General features: G+C 41.1%; 1 protein-coding gene across 2 annotated transcripts in view; it reads right to left on the bottom strand.

The window, feature by feature from the left end:
- The window catches only part of dlc1 (DLC1 Rho GTPase activating protein), a 93981-nt gene extending 73348 nt beyond the window's left edge, over window positions 1-20633 (bottom strand). The window contains exons 1-4 of one of the 2 annotated variants that reach the window (XM_039613477.1): window positions 10250-10680; window positions 7436-9350; window positions 3028-3162; window positions 2776-2910 (exon numbers count right to left, since the gene is read on the bottom strand). In XM_039613477.1, coding sequence (XP_039469411.1) covers window positions 2776-2910; window positions 3028-3162; window positions 7436-9286 — 2121 coding nt within the window. In that variant the 5' untranslated portion in view covers window positions 9287-9350; window positions 10250-10680. Of the gene's footprint in view, window positions 1-2775; window positions 2911-3027; window positions 3163-7435; window positions 9351-10249; window positions 10681-20493 lie in introns of those variants that run through there. The other variant, XM_031750966.2, reaches the window with a different exon arrangement.
- Between the last annotated feature and the right edge of the window lie 433 nt (window positions 20634-21066).

The raw sequence follows: 21066 nt of genomic DNA, 5'->3' as shown, positions 1-21066 counted from the left end.
TCGCTCGTTGGTTTGTGAAGTCCCGATTTGAACCACTGCCACCACTGTGGTTGCAAAAAAAGAGTTGTGATGAGGAGTGACAGGTCTTATTGTGAAAACTCTTTGGCTAATGACTTATCGATCACAAGTCGTTAGCCAAAGTTGTTAGCTAAAGAGTTTTAAAAAATATTGTAACCGAGATTTACAAAACAGGCTTTATTGTGTATTTAGTAAGACTCAAATTGATTGTCTAAGGCCATGAACTCAACAGAAAAGTGTTCACAGAGGTCAAATCAGAACTCCGTTTAGCTATACACTGCTATAATACTAGAAGTCTTTTTGCAGCCACAGCCATCACCATCTGGTGGCCCTGAGATAGAATGCAGGTTTAACCCTTTTCTTTACTGCTTCATTTTTCCACCCAGAAGCTTTGTTCATTTTTGATAATGTTTACGGACCTGACAAGTACCAACCACCTGTCAGTGTTAAAAAAATGAATCTAAATTGAACTCAAGCATTTAAAATAAATAAAAACAATGAAACAGTCTTGACCCAGATATCTGCTGGCTATATCAGAACAGGGGTTCCTCTCCAGAGGCTAAACCCACCAGAAATAGCCAATGGGTTGCCAGATTGCCTTTCCTGTTTTCCTTTAGAAAAGGCCAGTGGATTTGTATTGTGTAGGTAAAAAGATTAAGTGGGTGTCACAACATTTTATGTCTGAAAGGACCCCTGCAACTATGAACTACTGAGATCCCCTTCACCAAGTCTTCATCTCTTTGGCCTCAATCAATCGCTCCACAGGGCCACCACTGTAAAAGGCCTTCTATTAGGCACAGTGAAAGCTGTGTTTACCCAAGCCTAGTGAGTTACCTTGGGTTACTGTAGGAATGGAGGTTGTGGAAACTGCTGGCTACAGACAAAATAAATCACACATCACTGAGGATGTTGATCTGTACCCTTTAAATGAACCAAGAACTGTTCTTATGTTTTTGACGGCAGAGAAGATAAACAGCACACAGCAATGTCGACTGTGGCATTGCAACAGATAAATTGTGAAATTAATAATTTTTGTTTTCAAAGTAACTCAGACACTCCTGAAAGGTTACAAAGTTATGTTCTATGTCCTTTTAACCAGTTTTGACATAGAAAGGGTTGCTTGAACTAGGCAATGGCTAAGCAAGGCTGACAAAATCATTAAGTGAGCATGCAAGGGTTTTAGACACACGTCTCACTCGAAGCGTGTCCCCCACTGCTCCCTCTTGCCCTGGCTTTTCACCTCCCAGACCCCCCTTCTGACCCTTCTGATGGGGTGAAGGGATCTAGATCTTTGGAACCAGCTAATTATAGAGTTTTAACGTCTGCTTTGGTAAGCCCTAAGAGCTGAGGGACATTCCTACAATTGGAAGATTGAGTATGTGTGTCTGTGTGGTCCAGATATTACTAATGTTGTGGGGACCTAAATCTGTTTACTCAGTAAGATGATGGACCAATTTGGAGTGGAGGTCATAGTTACATCATTCTGGTGGCAGAAAACAAGTGAAGGAAAACCAGTGGAAGCCACAGAATAGGAAGACATGTCTCTTTTTTACAGCTGTTCATCAAAAAATATTGAATGTATTTTTCTAGAATAACACAATAGAAGTGGACCTCTGAATGGAGACAAAATGTGGCACAGGTCTAGTTTCTGTGCAAGTCTCACCCAGACTAATTTCTTAAGGTTTTGTTGGACGGCCTATAGATATTAAATGGAGATATAGAGTCAGAGGAAGAAGTTGTACACTTGGTGTGTGTGAACTGGGAGCCTGAGTGTTCAACTCAGTATTTCTCAAAGAACCTCCAGGCACTTGATTTGAAAGATGGTAAGTGGATTCAGTTTGGTAACCTTTACTTTTTTTGGCTAAATGTTAAAACGTAGAGCCTTTCTGGGTGTTCACCGGATGAAGCGGGTGACCAATATACTGTAAGGCTATTCCAGAGGTCCAGGTTCAAATATGCCCCGGGGACATTTACTGTGTGTCATCCCTTCCTCTCTTTGCAAGCCTTCCTGTCTTCGGTCCACTATCTCATCATACATCTCAATGGAAGCAAAAAAAAAACCCAAGTCTTCACCCCTGAGCAAAAAAATAACACAAGATCCTTCCTCTTTGCCAAATACTTGCATTGGGGGTTTCTCCACCATGCCATCAAAGAAAAAGCTCCCTTCAAACATTAATTGAGCTGGGCCCACGTCTTCATTTTAGGTTTGACAGCATTTTAGTAGGTAAAGGTGAATGCTTGGACATGAATTGAGCTGCGGTTTGGGGAAGGCCTCGAAGGGGACTGGCGACGGCTCCCGGGCCTGGCAGATCCCCATGTACTAAATAGGAGTGAAGAAGTTAAAGAATTGAGAACAAGGAGGGAGGGAGGGTGGAGCACGTAAACGAGAATGAACAGTTTGCAGAACTGGGGGGACATATATAGATGACAACCGGAAGGAGCGTGTTTGAAGGCGTGGTCCCGCTCCTGAAATTCCGATACATAATCTCCAATTATTTGATCTTTCACCTTGAAAAATGAGGTGTTTTATTGTCACTGATTTTTAAGTTTAAATGTTAATGTCAGTTTTTTGGGGGGTTTTTTGCTATTTTTTTCTATTCTATTTTCTGGCTTTTTAGTCATTTTCAAAAATATTTTCATATTTTAACTGCCCATATGTTTTAGTCATGTCAGTGACATTTTGCCAGAAAATGTGATCAGTCAGTTGCAATCTGGAACCTTGTTATGATTTCTATATACATTCGGGCGCTGACTTACCCCACTCTTAGGCTTTGCTCCAAGGGCTTGTGCAGATCCTGAAGACAAAGCAGCAGCAGTAGCAACAACAGCAGCATGTTGATGTGTGGGTGGTTGTGACGAAGAAGATGCTGAAGAGGATCCTAAATCAAACTCCTGCACAAGTAAAAAAACAAACAATATAGTTCACTGAGAACGCCGAACTGCTGCACAGTTTCAAATATAGAAAAAACTGCTGTCACATCCAGCTAGATAACTCAGTTGTGCGGGTACCGGGTGATGCCGTCGATGGAAGGTGGCTGTGCTGTCCATGGAGGAAGTAGCACTAAGGGCATTCTCAATTTCCTGATCTAGCTGGTCCAGCTTCATCAGCAGCAGCACCATCGAGTCCAAGCGAGCATGCCCGCGCTGAGACAGATCAATGGAGAAAAAACAGTCAAGCTCACAAAACTAGTAAGACCAGCATTAATTGTTCCGAAATCAATATGTTCCACTTCTCTAAGGAAACTTTTTTCTCCAGTGTCATCTGTTATCTGTGACCAGATGATGAGGAAGAGAGCAGAAATATGAAATATATATGTGAAATGTGATTAGAAATGTGACCGGAAAAGCCAAAAGTCAATACTATACTGTGAGATCAGAACTATTCACAGTGTCAGTGACTTTGTTTTAAAAAGCTTATAACTTTTAAGCATGATTTCAAGTACAAAATACATCTAATTGTTCCTTTGTTCTTTTGTTCCTCTGTGTTCCTCAGCATCCTTCTATTTCATGCGATTAAAATAGCTCTGATTTACACATCTTGGCCGTTTAATGGCTGTCTCTTTTGTTTCGCCTCTGTCATTACTTTAACACTCCACTTATTTGCCCTTTAATCTGCTGTGCTAATTTAGCCATCTTAGGGCTGCAATAACAAGTCTCATACTGACCTCAGGTGGTCTGACTCGTGCAAGACAAGCTGAGCATCATGCTACAACCCAGCATTGCATCACACTCCACCTACCACTCTGTCCTCTGCTAACCTTAAGCCCTATGTTGTTTTCATGCAATTTGAGCAGGAGTAAAACGTGTAATATCCTTTTCTTCGCTGCTTAAAGCAGTATGTTTTCATTTCCCTCTGCCTGTCTTATCTTGGCACCGGGTGTGGCTCCCTGTCTGAGCTTCACCCTTGAGAAGAACCCGAGGAAATTTCATGGCTGGCCCATTACCCGCAAACAAACCTTGTTACAATCCCCGCTAACAGATGCTGTTAAACTCTTAATGAGAGTGAGCTCACGGCACACACACAGCCACTGTGACTCTATGCTTACGCAAAGCTACAAAAACAAGTGGATGTGAGGCTGGCTTTCAAGCCTGGTTTGTCTCTACATGCAATACCTTGAAGAGGAATCTTTAGGTTATGCACTTTTTACAGATCATAAATGTGCCTACTGAAATGTCCAGCATGGCTTAATCAAAAATGTGCTAATAGAGTCAGCATACTAAAGGTAGCCTCATCCCTGCGCCTGGCTTCCAGCTCCAACCCTAATAATGTCTTATGACTGCTGCTACATTTATTTTCCAGTTAGTGCCCAATTAGGCTGTCAAAGTCAGATCCTATTGGTTTGCTGAGAGTGCAAATAGACATGCCATGTGTGTCGGGGAAATGCGCCTCACACTGATGCATTCACTGACATTTCTAGCTCGTGGCAGAGCGCAGCTCGTGGCAGAGCGCAGAGCGCAGAGCGCAGCGCACAGCGCGCAGCGCTACGGTCCCATCTTCTTGGCAAAGTATCACAATGAAACATTGTACCATGGTAAAACAATGACATCTTTACGAGGCCTCGCTGAATGAACAAAAGCATCTGGCTCGGGATGGCAAAAACAACCACAAAACAGCAGAGTGAAAAACAAGTGCAAGCGTAAACTTCAGTTGCCTCGGAGGCAAAGTTTTTAGGGGCATTCTGGTGGTTTGGGTGTTCTCAGAAGGTTTCTTTTCTCTTTCCCATTTTTGAGGTTTCTGTCACATTCCACTTAACTTCCTGTTTTTTTGAGATGGGAGATGTTTCCCACACTGTTTGAACTCTTAGATCCCTCTTTCCCCTTAACTTGTTTTTTTTTTAAGACCCCCCCCCCCCAGCCGCCTGTCTTACAGCCAGTCTGTATCCCATTTCTCAGACCTCTGTATTGAGTGGGCTCTCTTAATTAATACAGACAAAGAGGCCAAAAAGGAAAAGAGAGAGCACTGAGGGTGATGCTGCCAAGTTGTCTGCTGACTGTTGAGCCAGTTTAGCCTTGGGGTCAGGATAAGGCCTTGTTGCTAAAACAAATAAACACAGTAACAAAGCCCAATATCAGCTTAATCTCAAGCCATTATGCAAACCAGATGGGTTCGTTTTACAAGTTGAATCTGTAACAAAAACTTGGTCTACTGGGGGATGCAATCATCAGTCAGTACAATATCTTGTCAGAGATCATTCCAGGCTGCTTCTGTCATTATCCACTAAAGAAACTAACATAAGCTCAGTAATTCTCTTTGTGATATTGAAAACACTTCTCCCATTTTTTATGTCCTGTGGGATTAAAGTGCACATTTTTAATTGATATTTTATCAGCATGGTCTTCTATATGGCACATTCCCCGTGCTAAACTGGACATACAAATCATGCTGCTGTCAAAGATGAGGCAAGCCATTACCATATGGTAGATGAATTGTCTTGGCTTCTTCCACTGGCTTAACTCCTCTTTTCAAGTTCCAAAATCCTGCTTTTTTTGAGGGGTATTTAAAGTCATCCCAAGTTTGAAATTAGAGCCAGGGGAAAATGTGGCACTGGTTTTCCATGTCTCCCTGTTGGAGTATGACCTATTGTTTTTGGCAGTCGGTGGATTGACTTCAACATTAGTCATGGCTAAAAGTGGCTCCAAAGTTTCTAAAAAATTTATGTGGAAATAATGCTATGATAATCTTTAGGATTACACAACCCATAGGCTTTTCAGGAACACAGCTATAACCAGAGTGTCAATATATGACAAATAAACCACTCAGCACCAGCTGATTTTAGGGTTTCTATTCTAGACTAAAAGCCAAATATTTTTTTATTGTATGCCTGCATTTTATTCTACTATTAGGAAGGGGTTGTGGTATATTATTAGGGTCATGGCGGCACACGTCAATAGATTTATATAAAAAACAAGTGAATATGACCAAACAATAGTACAATAATCAGCACTACAGTCTATTTGCACATTACATAATCTATGGCCAACAAGTTATAGTTAACCATACACTGCACAGTTGCACATGGACTCCTTTTGTTTAAACAAATAATAAATGAGTTGTAATAACATAACTTACGTCATCATATGAGAAATTATAATTCCTGACAATATGATATTTTAAAAAATAGAACCCAACCAATATATCAGCCATGCCAATACCAGCTAATATTGGCTATTTGACAATACATCCATTTCAACATTTATAACAGGCGATACATGTAAAAAGTAAAGAAGATTTAGGAGAAATACTCTTTAACCATGTTATGGGTTATAATGTAGCAAAGTTAGCCCACCACTCTTAACTTCACTTTTGGCAACATGTATTTGGGACATCACAAACACAACAGCCAGTGGATCAGAGCAAAGCCAAGAGTGAGCGAATAATCCACAACTTGTGACGGCAAAACTGTCATATTATCTTAGTAGGGACTCATCAATAACTACACACAACAAGTGTTAGGGAATCTATTTATGTTTTGTAGCTCTCAAAGAATAAATATCAGCTGACATATCAGATATTTAAATCACCAAACACTGGTATGAGCCTTAAAAATCCCATATCAGTGAGTCTCTATCAGAAAATATCTGTGTAGCTCTTTGCAGTTACCTTGGCATTATTATAAATGGCGTTACTATAAATATTTATACTTCTGATTAATGCAAAATAGGTGAATTAATATGAATTTGAAGCGTTCCACAAGTTTTTATAATAAAACAAACTCAAGATGTGTCACTGTTTACAAGAGAGTGATCAATTTGATCTTGAATGTCACAAAAGAATTCAACTTATGTTTAACAATATGTTTCTTGTCCAAACAACATGCCTTCTTAATGGGCCCTGAGTTGAAATTAATGGGCTTCTTACTGTTATTTTAAAAGGACTGAAACTACAGTAACTAAATAGTAAATACAGTTTCAATTGTCTGATTGTTGCTTTGCTTCACTGATCCCAAATCCACGAACTGCTTCTAAGGTTTTTGGTATATTTTTGTACCACATAAGCATGCTGCTAACAGTGTGAAAACAATACAAGATACAGTATTTGCTACAGAAAACAGTTTAAGCATTTCACCCTAGAGATTACTTTGAGCTTCCAGCCCCCTCTGCGTTCATGGTCTCCATGCCCTTATAGGACCTTGTTTTGCAATGAGCGGTTGAGAAAAAGTACAACATTTCACAGACCCCCCTTCCACACAGCCTCCTCACAGATCTGTAAGCATGTGAGAGTGAAGTCAGTGTTTTCCGAGACACTTGCCAGAGTGTGGGACCAAAATTATGTGTGCCCAGTAAGTGTCTGTTCATTAGAAGCATTCAAGTCGCAGAATTACAAAGACAGAACTTGCAAAACTGATCTAAACTAGTATACATGTAGTAAACTAGTAATTGTACATCCATTCCACTTCCGTATCATATTTATTCTTACCTTTCTCAGCCGCACTTTGAACACGTTGTCTTCTGTCTGATCTGCATGCTCATATGTTCCATCTAAAGCCAAACTGCCGTCTTGTGTATCGTTGTATATAACTGAACGTACGTCTTCCCTTGACTCCTCCATTGTGGCTCCTGGCCGGTGGTGTTCCCTGTGACCATCTGCCACCTCAGAGGCAGGTGACTCACTGAAGTGAGGACCTGAGGCTCGGTTACCATGGAGTCCCTCGTTGACCTCTGTAGAGCATGGTGGCAGGTTTTGCGTGTTTTGTTCAGCAACCTCGTGTTTATCATCCAAACAGCAGTGCTCAGCAGTTGGATTTGGGGTCCTGTTAACATCATTATTCTTTTGAGCATGAAGTAGAGAGCTGTCTTTTGCCTCCACAGGGCTGATCTCTGGTATAGTGTCCAGTTTGGAACAACTATATTCTGTCTGATGAGGAATGGTGAGATCCTCACTAACAGGCACTAAACTTTGGTCAGTATTTCCCAGTGACTGACTTACTGAACCTTTCACATCCTTATCTGCACACTGTGTCGTGTTTGTCCCAATGGCATCTCCTGCATGTCCAGAATTAATTTGTTTAGATGACACGTTGCTGTCTGCCATTAAAGAGCAGCACTGATTTATGACACCAACATCAGATGATTTAATAGGCCTGACGGGTCCTGTTTTCTCGCTGCTTTCTGCTTGTGCATTTTTCTCTCCCTGGGGCCTGCTCTCCGCTAACATTTCAACATTGTGCTGCTCCAACAATGTCTGGTTGGATATTTCCCAACCATGATCCTTATCCAATGGTCCAGCACAGTCTTCATGGTCCCGCTCTTCTCCTATAGTGACTCTTGAGAGACAGCTCAGTCCTGTATTTTCATTTAGAGTTTCTAGGTCACTCAATCCATCTTGCTTGTCAGCAGAACATGCACTCCGGCTCTCAGATATTCCTTTGCCACATTCTCCATCTGCTACTAATGATTCCACAGTTTTGTTGATTAGCGACAGTGCTTCACCACCCTCCATATTTGCTGAGCTTTGCAGAGCATTCATACCAGGCTGGTCAGAGGTGACAGTGTTGCTGTCCTCAACATCTGGGAGGTCGGTTTGAGGTTCCTGTTCGCCGGCAGAGCACCAGTTTATTGTGACCCCACTGATTTCAGGAGGTCTGCTGTAACCCTCTGTATGGCTCTCCTTTGTATCCTGATGGTTTGGAACTTTGCCAGGTTGCTCACCAGCACATTCGGACAATGGAGGCACATTGTTGGGAGAGATAGAGACGTATTGTTGGTGAGAGATATGTGCACTTTTTAAGACACTGACATCGCACATGCTGTGATTCTGGCAACTTTCTGTCCCCAAATCACTTTTATTATCAGTCTTATCACTGCTATGAGTTGCACAAGAAATATTTGCACTAGACATACCACTGTTTGAATTACAAAACTCTCCAAAATTCCCAGGGTTTGTGGTTTGGAGATCCTGTGAGTCAGAGTCAGTTTTTGGGAGTATGCCAGCACCCACCAACTCATAAGACCGATCCACTGACTCCTGCAAATCCTTTCCATTGTTTTCCATTAGTTTTAAGTGTTCCAGTTCAGTATCGTCATTCATCGCAGAAGCTCCCCCTTCACAAGTCTGAGCAAGGTCATCTATAGGCAGCTGGTGGCATCCCTCTGGCATAGAGGAACACCTCGCCCGTCTACCTTGTTTAGAACCCGCAGAACCCATCCATAGCCCATCGCCTTCGACCCCATGACAGCAGACGAGATCCAGATCATCATAGCTGTACTGTAATCCTGACGGGTGAGTCACATGCTCCTCCCAGCTTCTTTTACGTATGGCTACCGGCATGATGGGCAGCCAATGCTATCCCATAAAGCTGCTTTTGATGCCAGGTTAAATAGAAGGACCAGATCTGGTACAACAACAGGAGAAAAGGAGATAAGAAAGAGGCAGTGTTGCAAAGTTTTCACTTTGCAGGAGCTGAACGTACAAATAACGCTTCAACTTTCAAGTAAACCAATTTCTTTTGAAGCAGAGTTTTTCCATATTTCAGCTTGGCAACTACAAGTAAACTACTCTGATCTCTAACAATTGTTTAATTTTTTAAGACTGAGAAAGCTTAAATCGTTGAGATTAATGTAGACATCCCTCCGATTGTTTATCTTATCACAAACAGGAAACTGTAAACAAAGCCGTTTGTCAGATTTGCACCATTTTAACAGTGAAAAAAAACTTTCTGAAAAAGTGCTGGGTGTTGGTTAACAGTCTTTCTGCACCCATTCACCTTCAAAAATAAGAGACTGAAGTAGATTGAAGTAAAACTGGAACAGAATCCAACACTATCACAGAACCAAGTGCAGGTCTTATCACAGAATTCAAACTAACATGTACTGCATTACACTGCTCTGTGTTTTTTCTTCCTTTTGTGGCTGATTTCAATGTACAGATGTGAAGAAATAGTGTAAATCATGCAAGATTTACACTACTCCATGAATCTGCTATGTGTCGAGACAGACAAATAAAAGCTTTTGATTAAAGAGAACCATTCTGTACTATGTAAATAACACAATTCAAAACAACATAGAATAGCCGTCTTAAGTAGTCTGTGACAAAGAATCAAACTTTGTTAAGTGTATTGAAAGTATTTTAAAAATGGAAGACCTGCTTGAAGAGTTTCTTTTCCCAAAATTTCATTTTAAGACATAAGGATGATGGTTCTAACTGCCATTTGCACCCTTTGGCACAAACATGTACCTGATTTGGTTATATGTAAAGTAAGGGAAAGGTCCAAAAAGCAGTCACTCCTCTTACTTGCACTCCAACGAACAGCTGACAGCCGAACTCCACATTCTACAGTGGAGGAACACTGATGTTTACTTCTCATAAATACTCCAGTGATGACACATTGTTTAGCAACATAATCTAAAAGCTTTTGTGGAAATCCAGAAGTGGAATATGTAATCCAACCCGAAGATTGCAGATCAATTAGTTCCTGAAATGCAGTTTGCCAAGAGATGTTTCTCAAGCTGACTTTTCATTCATCCATCAAATGAAATCTGTCCACGTTTGGGAAATTTAAATTCACTCTTTCCAAGCAAGAAGTCCTTACTTTAAGCTTCTACGAGCCATTTTCTAGACTCGAGTCAGTATCTTCGCTGTAAAACTGTTGGACAGGCACTGAAGCCCCCAGAGGAAGGCAGAAAGCCGGGAAGCAGTGAAAAGTCCATGGACAACTTCCATCTTGATCACATTATGGTTTTTGCTGACGCTGAACGCTCAAGAGTCGAGGTGGTGTAAGAGGGCTGGGTTTTCTTTTCCCCCGGCCCTCCCTTCTCTCCTCCGCTCTATCCTTTTTTCTCATCAGGTCCCCTCCCCGCTGGTTTTGACAGTGAGTCTGAGTCACATCTTAGAAGCCCCATCCCCCGTCTCACAACTCTCTAAGCACACCATACACTCCACCCTCCTCTACTGTACACTCGCTACTCGCTATTTCAGAAATATTGCTTCTCTTTTCAGGAGACATTTTCTTCATTCTTCTTTAGCTCCCTATTTCACCAAGCTGGGCAGGAGGAGTTGGCTTTGATTAGTAACAGACAGGCTGCTTCGTAAGACTTCGGGCTGCGAGCCAACTGAGATTGCTCTAATGTTTTGGCAGTTATATCTGCAGCAAATTTGTCATCTTGTAACTACAAGTACTCTTAGATAAAAATACTGGCACTCATGAAAAAAATACAAGGCAAGATATCTTTATAGTTAATCTGGTTGGGGGAGGTATTTAAAAATACACTAAAATGGTAAATCATATTTCAGCATTTATAATAATGGAGACGGCTTTAAAAGTGCTATGAACCTGACAATTTTCTTTTCAAGGAGATTAAGTGGGAAGAAAAAAAATTATTTAGGACCAAAATACCAGCAATTCATTTCCTAATATAGTAATTTGTCTGTGAAACACTTTGCAGAAAGGAAGGGCAAAGCTGGCAATGACTGCGCTTTATATCACAAAGACCAACTGACATAATTTGTTTTTAAACCCATAGTGGAAGTAGGTGCTGAATATTTCATTTGGAAAGCCTGGACCAATTGAAAACCTCAAAATGTAAGTAATCTCCTAATTTCACTAAAAATCCAGCCATGATCAGATTTATAATGACTGTTTTTGTGTTGGTTTTTTTTGGGGGTGGTAGTTGGGTCAGCTGCATACCAACAGGGACAGTCCAAGCACAAGAGAAAACTGGAATGAAGCCCCTTCCAACTATCTCTCTAACCCCAGCCTCTAACCTCTGGGTCATCCAGATGTGAGTCGAAGCTTTGGATGAGTCTTTTCTTAGGGGCTGCACTGGGAAACTGTGCACTACCATAAATGTTGACTCTCCGGGGACACAGATGGTCGAACTCAAGGGCAAGCCATCCAAGTACAACAAGACTCTGCTGTTGCATGTCACATGATGCACTCTGCACACCAAGTGCCATGTAATGAAATGCAGATTTTTTTCGGTCACAGAAGCTTCTATGTGGATACGGTTGGTGATTGAAGTGCAGAGCCTGACACAGAGCATGACTCAGGCTATCCACTCATTATCTCCTGTGGACGTCCAGTACTGCTCTATAATTTAAAAGGCTATGCCTTCCCCTGCCAATCACACCATCTTGCCCGCCCTCAGGGCAACTGGTGTACGTCACAATGTGATACACCAGTGATACTGTGAAAACACATATTTAGGCAACAACATGTGCAAGACAAGATGCCCATCAGCAATGTTTCTGTGTGTGCAGTTGTGTGTAAACTGAAAGAGCAGTGAAGCACTAAGTGTGGGAGGTTAAAGCAAAATGTAGCTTTGATGTGAGTAGAAATCTACAGCTACTGTGGAAGTTCTGTGAGGCACTAAATACAAGAATGTGAACATACCAACCATGATGTAACAATATGTATGCTGACCTTCAGCTAGGAAACTGTTAGGAATGTTCTCCATTCATGTAGACAAAGCTTGCCAGCATGCCACCAATTAATATTTAACACTAAACACAAAATACAAGTAGGCAGATTCAAATGATGTACTTTACAAAACATACATGGAAATACAGTATATAAGGCAAAAACTGTGTTTTCTACATTTCTAACATGCTTGAAAGGCAATATTTGGTATGACCACCTTTACTCTTCAACACAGTCTAAATTTTTTAAATTAGAAAAAAGGCAGGCTTTCTTCTAATTTCTTTAAGAAGTCTTCAGGAGTAATTCTACAGGCTTCTGTGAAAGACATTCAAAGCTCTTCTTTGACTGTTGGCTGCTGTTTGTTCTCTTCCTTATCAAGATGATCCCGTACTTCTTCAATACATTCTGGGCTCTAGTCAGGCCTGATAAAGTCCTTCTATCCAGATATGCTTTTACTGCATTGGCAGTGTGTTTGGGATCATTATTGTGCCAATCAGAAACTTTCTAGATAATATTGCAGGTATTGCATGGTGGATCAAAATCTGACAGTGCTTTTCTGCATTCACAATTCCACCAAGAACCCCAGCTTCATTTGCTGAAATGCAGCCCCAGTACATGACAGAGCCTCCACTGTGTTTTACACGTGGCTGCAGACACTCAGGCACCCACTGCTGACAGTCTCTCCTGACCAGCTACATATATATTGACGAGAATTTGAAAAAACAAAAATTGATTAATTACTCCATAAGACCTGTTCCCACTGATTTTCAGTCCAATTCTTATGTGATTTAGCATACCCCAGTCTTTTCTCCCTGTTTGTCTTCCTTAAGAACGGCTTCCTGACATCCAACCTTCCACTGAGACCATTTCTGATGAAGTTTTGGCAAACAGTAGATGAATCAGCTGAAGGGCCAGATGCATCTCTCATGTCCCATGTCTGGTCTTTGCTGGAGTTTTTCCAGTGACTTTTAGATGGTGTTCATCTGCTGCAGTCATTTTTGCTTCTTTTTAGGTCTCCTTCACTTTCTTTTGTCCTCTAGCATGCTGTGCAACATAAAGACATGTTGCACAGCATGCTGCGATATGCCAAGTTTTCAGGTGCAGATACACTACACTACACTATACTATACTTTACTATACTATACTATTTTTTGCATGTCAAACTGTTATCTTTGGCAAAATATGCATTTTTGAAACAGGCTGCTTTTAACAAACTGCCTAAAGATATAAAAATTGGTTCTTTGCTAAGTTTTCAGTTATGTGTAGAGTTACCACTGGATAGGTCACACTACCTACTGGCAACCATATGAAACTCACAAATCCCGTCTTTCTAACAGTACATATTTTCATTGTTACAGGTTTGAAGCACTTTGAAATTGGATGATTCTTTTTTGTATCATTGTGTAAATACTTGGTCATAAACCACAAAGCCAGTTTAGTATTCAACTAAATAAATAGACACAAGATTATGGTACAAATTTATGACATTCCCAGGATAGATCATTTGTTTTTAACTGATCTTTAGCAGGAAGCACAAAAAGATGTTAAAATATATCACAGGATGTGAGATATTTCAGGGTTTTTTTAATTGGACTTTCTTCATTGATATGGGCACAGTGGATCTATCCAAAGGATTCTGCAATATTTCAGTCTGGCTTTACCAACAGATCTGCCATCCATTAAGTCATGCCATAAGTCATGTTTTTTATGTGAACACGTATTTGCCTTAAAAGACACTGTTGGAAGTCAAACTCAAAGTCCCACACAAGTAAGGATGAGCATGACCATTTTTATAGGCATGCAATAGTGCGGGTCACAAGTCTGGATCAGTCACATACATGGATAAGAAAGGACCATTCATGATTCACCCTATAATCCCCCACTGTTCAACCCGTCAGATTCTTAAGTGGAGCAGCAAGGGCCCAGAGGAAACAACCCCACATTCCTCACTGATATAGTTTATTATTGGAAAAATAAGTCAGTCTAAATCATGGGCATTGAAGAACACAGAGTGTTTGCCCATGTAGGAAAATGTAGGTGACGTTTGCAGAGAAAAAAAAATACTGTCCCTCCCATAACTGAGTCATTTTCAGTGCTTTCATATACAAAGACGGCTTTGAGTAGATCTTGTTGCTCCTTTTTTAGGGTTTCTTTAAATAACTTTTTTTGAAACACTGTACTTGCCTGCTAGTTATGAGAAGTTGTGAAAATTGATCTTAGGTTTATTAACACTAAAAATACAACAAAACAAAGTTTCTCATCAGATCTAAATATAACATCTGCAAACCACACCAAGCTCTTTGCAATCCTTTCCTGTCACTTGCTATGCCCTGTGGTTAACAACTCTTTTTGTCTACAGTCATGCTAGTCTAAATAACTGTGTTTGAGGGCTGGGTGGGAACTTGAGCAGTCACAGTATTCTTGAATGAAATATCTCAATGAATATGATGCAACTTAAGAGGTTTGCCTTGCTGTTTTGATTTTAAAAACTGCCTTTATTCATTTGTTGATTTTGACTTGCTTTGTTTGTTTGGGTCTAACCTCAAAGACAATGTTGTGGGAGAAACCCAGGGGCCCACTGATCACGGGTCATAGTGTGACTCCAACCGTGGGAACAGGAAGTACAAGTTATTAAGAATACAGACCATAATAGACTAAAATAATCTAATCTTCCTAGGGAAGGGGTTCTGTGTCTATGTGTGTAAATGATGCAACTGAAAGACATTATAACTGTGCATGATAGCGGTTATATACAGTGTTGATTTTTGCAACTGTAATAGACTACTTTGGTAGTCTACCCCCCCCACACACACACACACACGCACACCTTAAAGAGGTCCCAGCAGATGGCTGTCCCTTCCTGAATCTGGTCTTCCTGGATGTTTCTTGCTGTTAAAAGGGAGTTTTTCCCTTTCCACTGTCACCAAGTGCTTGCTCATAGGGGGTCTGATTCTTGAGGTTTTCTCTGTATTGTTGTAGGGGTGGTGAAGAGAAAGCTGAGTGTAAAAGTGTAGCTCTCAATTTACTGTTCAGTCTACTTTCCAAGCCTCACCTATGACCGCAATCTTTGGTTAGTGACCAAAAAAACGAGATCACGGATACAAGCGGTGGAAATGAGCTTTCTCCGAAGGGTGGCTTGCCTCTTCCTTAGAGACAGGGTGAAGAGTTCAGCCATCTAGGAGGGGCTTGGAGAAGAGCCGCTGCTCCTCCACATAGAAAGGAACCAGTTGAGATGGTTCAGTCATCTTACCAGGATGCCTTCTGGGCGTCTCCTGGGTGAGGTGTTCCGGGCATGTCCCGCTGGGAGGAGGCCCCGGGGCAGACCCAAGACACTCTGGAGAGATTATATCTCTCAGCTGGCCTGGGAACACTCACGATACATGGCCCCATTCATTCTGTCCTTAACACGGATCAGTCGTCCTGTCCCCTTGGCAGAAAAACAGCCCCATAGCATGATGTTTCCACCCCCATGCTTCACAGTAGGTATGGTGTTCTTGGGATGCAACTCAGTATTCTTCGTCCTCCAAACACGACGAGTTGAGTTTATACCAAAAAGTTCTACTTTGGTTTCATCTGACCACATGACATTCTCCCAATCCTCTGCTGTATCATCCATGTGCTCTCTGGCAAACTTCAGACGGGCCTGGACATGCACTGGCTTCAGCAGCGGAACACGTCTGGCACTGCAGGATCTGATTCCCTGCCGTTTTAGTGTGTTACTGATGGTGACCTTTGTTACTTTGGTCCCAGCTCTCTGCAGGTCATTCACCAGGTCCCCCCGTGTGGTTCTGGGATCTTTGCTCACCGTTCTCATGATCATTTTGACCCCACGGGATGAGATCTTGCGTGGAGCCCCAGATCGTGGGAGATTATCAGTGGTCTTGTATGTCTTCCATTTTCTGATGATTGCTCCCACAGTTGATTTTTTCACACCAAGCTGCTTGCCTATTGTAGATTCACTCTTCCCAGCCTGGTGCAGGTCTACAATACTTTTCCTGGTGTCCTTCGAGAGCTCTTTGGTCTTGGCCATGGCGGAGTTTGGAGTCAGACTGTTTGAGGCTGTGGACAGGTGTCTTTTATACAGATGATGAGTTCGAACAGGTGCCATTCATACAGGTAACGAGTGGGGGACAGAAAAGCGTCTTACAGAAGACGTTACAGGTCTGTGGGAGCCAGAGATTTTCCATGTTTGAGGTGACCAAATACTTATTTGCCACCCTGATTTACTTTAATAAATTCTTTACAAATCCTACCATGTGTATTCATGGATTTTTTTTTCACATTCTGTCTCTCACAGTTGACGTGTACCTCTGGTGCAAATTACTGGCCTCTGTCATCATTTTAGGTGGGGGCACTTGCACAATCGGTGGCTGACTAAATACTTTTTTGCCCCACTGTATATGAATAAAATTGAATTGAATTTAGATGAATTTAGCTGAGCTGAATTGAATTGAATTGCACAGTCACTCACTCAGTCACTCATTCAGTGGTTAAGGTGTGTTGGCTTTGCCTGACTGTGCAAAACCAGGCTGATGGAGAGAAGACAGACACTCCTGTGTAAATACATAGAGTCAAATATATTTATTTATCTGACTGTTATTCACTGCATCATTACCTGCAGTGTGTGTTACTTACCATAGTGGAATATTTATTTAGCCTCAATTCTTTTAAACAACACATATTTTAAAACTACAAAATATTAAATATATAATAATATATCAATATTGGAGTTATGGCACATCTGGCCAAATAGGACTACCTGGAAGGAGGACTTGAGTCTTGCATGTATTGCTCTGTTTGCTATGGATGATTGTATTCTTAAAAAAGCTACAGTTATATTTAAGCTCCTAATTATAATTGTTTATAATTATTCTATAAACCTTACATTGGCAGAAATAATAAATGCTCTATCTAGCTTCAGAGTATATGTGAACACAGCGAATCCTGAATTTCTCTTTTTCTTTACCTTCACAAGTCTTTATATGATATAAAAAGCCACTTTCAGCTGTTCCCTGACTACAAATGACTACAAATGCAAACAACTTATTCAAGACAAGATAGTGACAGCATCCCAAACTGGCAACTTCCATTTCCCAGAAAGTCCCCTCCTAAAAAACACAGCAAACTTTTATTGGTGACCTCATTCTGGAGAAGCAGGCATACTGTAAACAAAAACAGCAGCCAAGAAAGCCATTTCAGTTTTTTACTTTATGAGGGGAAGTCCTAAACTATCCAAATAAAGGACTTAAAGAAGGAACTGTAATCTCCACAGACACCTTTATGAAACTGTTACTTCTAATTGTGACCGTATGGGAGTTACTTGACACTCCTTCTAAAAAACAGTCTTTCTCTACTAAAACTCATGTTGTTTACAGTTAGGAATGTGAATTTCAAACATCCTGTTTGGACAGTAACTTTTTCATCTAAGGAAGGACAAAAAAACAAGATACAACTTTTTATCTTGATGCTCAATCGTCCAGGTAAAGAAATCACAGAAAGTTGATTCTGTTCACTTGTGCTCTGCGTTTTCAGTGGGAGAAACGTTTCATCACTCATCCAAGTGAGCTCTTCAGTCACTAAAGAAGACTGAAGAAGAGGCTGTAGAAGTGGATGACTGACGGAATGTTTCTCCCACTGAAAAAACAACGTCCAGATGAAAAGAACCAACTTTCTGGATACAACTTTTTAAGTAAAGGCAGAGTATTCCAGTGGTTCTAAAATTACCCAGGGGTTCCTGAACCACAGCTAGTGGGTCTGCATAACATCTATTCATCGATTTTCTTCCACTTGTCCATCACTAGGGTGCCATTCATTCCACCTAATATAGGGCGCAAAGCAGGGTATACCCTGGACAGGTCGACAACCGTTCATGCTCACAATCACACCTAAGTACAATTTAGAATTGACAATTAATACTGTAGAAGGATCCCAGAGCAACTAACGAGAGAAGCCATACAAGGGTAAACATGCAAATATCCACACAGAAAGGTCACAGCCAGGTAGTGAATCCAAACCCAAGACGTTCATTCAGTGAGGCGATACAGTTAGGTTCCCCTCTTTCACGGTGGAATTGATCAGGTCCCGTGCTGCACAGCTCTGTTTTGAAGTCGGAACTTTCAGCCAGATTACCTGTCAAATTGGTGTTAGTATTATGAGGCTGCGGAGAGGTCTTGTAAATTTCTCTCCCCTTAACAAAGTCACTGGCCCCCAAAATTTTGGATCTCAAAAACTTTATGGATCAAAGCCTGGTAAGGTGGTGATGGCAGCTGGATTTGATTTGTACACTCTGGCTCAAACGCATGCTTCACAAGCATATAAGCGTCTGCACCTCAACATATTCTAACACCTCTGTAGCCTTAAAGTAGCACACAGAAAGATGAATTCTTACATATACACAAGCTTATACGGTTCTGCAAACACACGTCATGAGGACTTGTTAAAGTTTACCAGATTTATAAAATAAAAGTAATTCTGTCTGTTCTTGAATCACGTTTATTTAAACAAGATACAGACAAGTGATAGAATTACATTTAATTGGCTCATCTTGGAAGACATTTTGAAATGTAAGCAATTTATCAACGCTTGGTAAAATGCACCAACCTTGCAGGATTCCTTACACAATCCCAAACTGGACAGTGTCTGCGAAGTGAGTAACTGAATATTTATCCTGAAGTCTTGTTATTCATGAGGAATTACTCTGCATGCTGGACCAGACCCCGTGCAGTCCAAGTTAGTGACGTACTACACCCTCCCACCCAGAATTCTGCTGAACATATGCAGCACTGGCATTAATTCATCCAGCTGAGAACCAGAAAAAACGTGTTGTCCTTGGACACTGTTGCCACAGCAGCATCAGCAGGAAATACTTCAGACCAAGAGTCAGAAAATGAGAGGCCAGGAGTCATTTCATCATATGATGAGCGAGACCTCTGAGCAGCTATGTTTCCGCTCCGTGTTCGTTTGTGTTTCAGTTCCAAGCGAAACCTCCCGCCATCTGCACCGGCACTCTTACATACACTTGAAACTGCTATTCGTGTGTTCTGCAGGATCTGAATTAGCTTGCTTTTATTATATGCTGATTTATACTGAGAATGAAAATTTGCCTGTGTGTTCATATGGACTTCAGAGTTACTAAAATCTCTTTATGTGTGAAATTTTACTTCCCAGGAATGATGCATTTGTCATTTAAGAAAGACTACTCCTACTCACAGTTACTTTTCCTTACAGTCTCCCACCCAGTGTGTTTATTGCAAAATCAGAAGCAAAGCATTTCTTCATCATGATATTGTGTGTGCTCAGTCCACTCGGAAGTCGTGTCTTCAAACCTTCACATTAAGACAGGAAACCTTTTGGGTAATACATTAAACTATGTTATTGTGAACTTGGGCATATTGTAAGCTGTTTGGTTATCAATGACAAGATTTTTAATAAACAGCAAGTTCAAAGAACACAAAAAAGTTCAAAGAAAACAAAAATATGACTCACAAAGGGGCAGGTTTTCAGGACTACGAAACAAAACACCTCAGACTCTACTGAACTACACCTTGCCCTTACTTGGACTAAATTAGTGTGCCTCTGGGATGCTAATTTAGTCCAAGGGTTAGGGTACGGGTTTGGCTAACCCAGTACAGTGTACAGTGATTCAGTCTGAGTAGTCATGAGCTAGAAGGTCTACAAACACCCTATCCTCACATTTAAGCTGAGACCAAAATTCAAGCACTGGAGTACTCAAACAGGACTGCAGGTGTTTGCCTGTAATTAACCAGGTAAATACAAGTTAATGGTCTTAATGGGCTGAACTTTGCATTTCCTTAATATGTTACATACATATGTTAACATGCTGCTTGATTCAGAGCACAAAAGTGAGCCAAATTACCGAGCCGAGTGAGATTGTGAGGTCCATTCGCCAGCTGCACAGATACTCCCTCCCTTTCCCGTCAGTGTGAAACTCTGCGCTCACGACGTGCAGTGGAATAAGTAAACGTTGCAAATGCTATACAAGCTCACTCATTTTTGTACAGTCAAAGCACAGCTTTAATTAGTCAATCACTTATTTTTATCACCTGAACATTAACTACATTTGGAGGCTAAATACCAACCACAGACGTGGCACACTTACCAGACCGGAAACACATCTGCATAATCTTCATTTTATCCTTCATTAAGCCTTAGCACTCATTTTAAAGATATATTTTTGTACCAATAAGAAGCACGCGTTATTTGCTGCTATTAAGCTACTTCCAACCCACTATTAATCACGACCACAAACAGCAGTTACATCTTTACTCCAGCAAACGGCGCCAAATTCCACACAAGCCACTGGCGTGCAAGCCGATGTGCTGCATTCAGGCACAATGCGGCAAATATTGTTATTTGTTATTTAGTATTCGTTAGTTTTACTAGATCAACGTGTTGCTGATAATATTTTATAAGGTCCGGGGTTCCCAGCTTAAAGTGTTCCTGGATAAGTAGTCAGAGGTCTTTCAGGAAAGTATGCTTGGTGAGTCATGTTTCATGGCTGCGAATGATTGGTCAAGGGGCCAAATGAAAAAAAAAAATAGCAATTGAAAATTGAGACTTGGACAAGTTCAAGTGTAGTGACTCGTCGACAAAAATGTCGCACAAAAGCTCAAAAGCGTCAAGGACAAGTTTTCATCCGATTGCCCTTGCTGCATTGCCATCTCCGTATTTG

This window comes from Oreochromis aureus, linkage group 6 (assembly GCF_013358895.1).
Source record: "Oreochromis aureus strain Israel breed Guangdong linkage group 6, ZZ_aureus, whole genome shotgun sequence".
NCBI classification, from domain to species: domain Eukaryota; kingdom Metazoa; phylum Chordata; class Actinopteri; order Cichliformes; family Cichlidae; genus Oreochromis; species Oreochromis aureus.
This window is presented reverse-complemented; position numbering and strand designations above follow the sequence as displayed.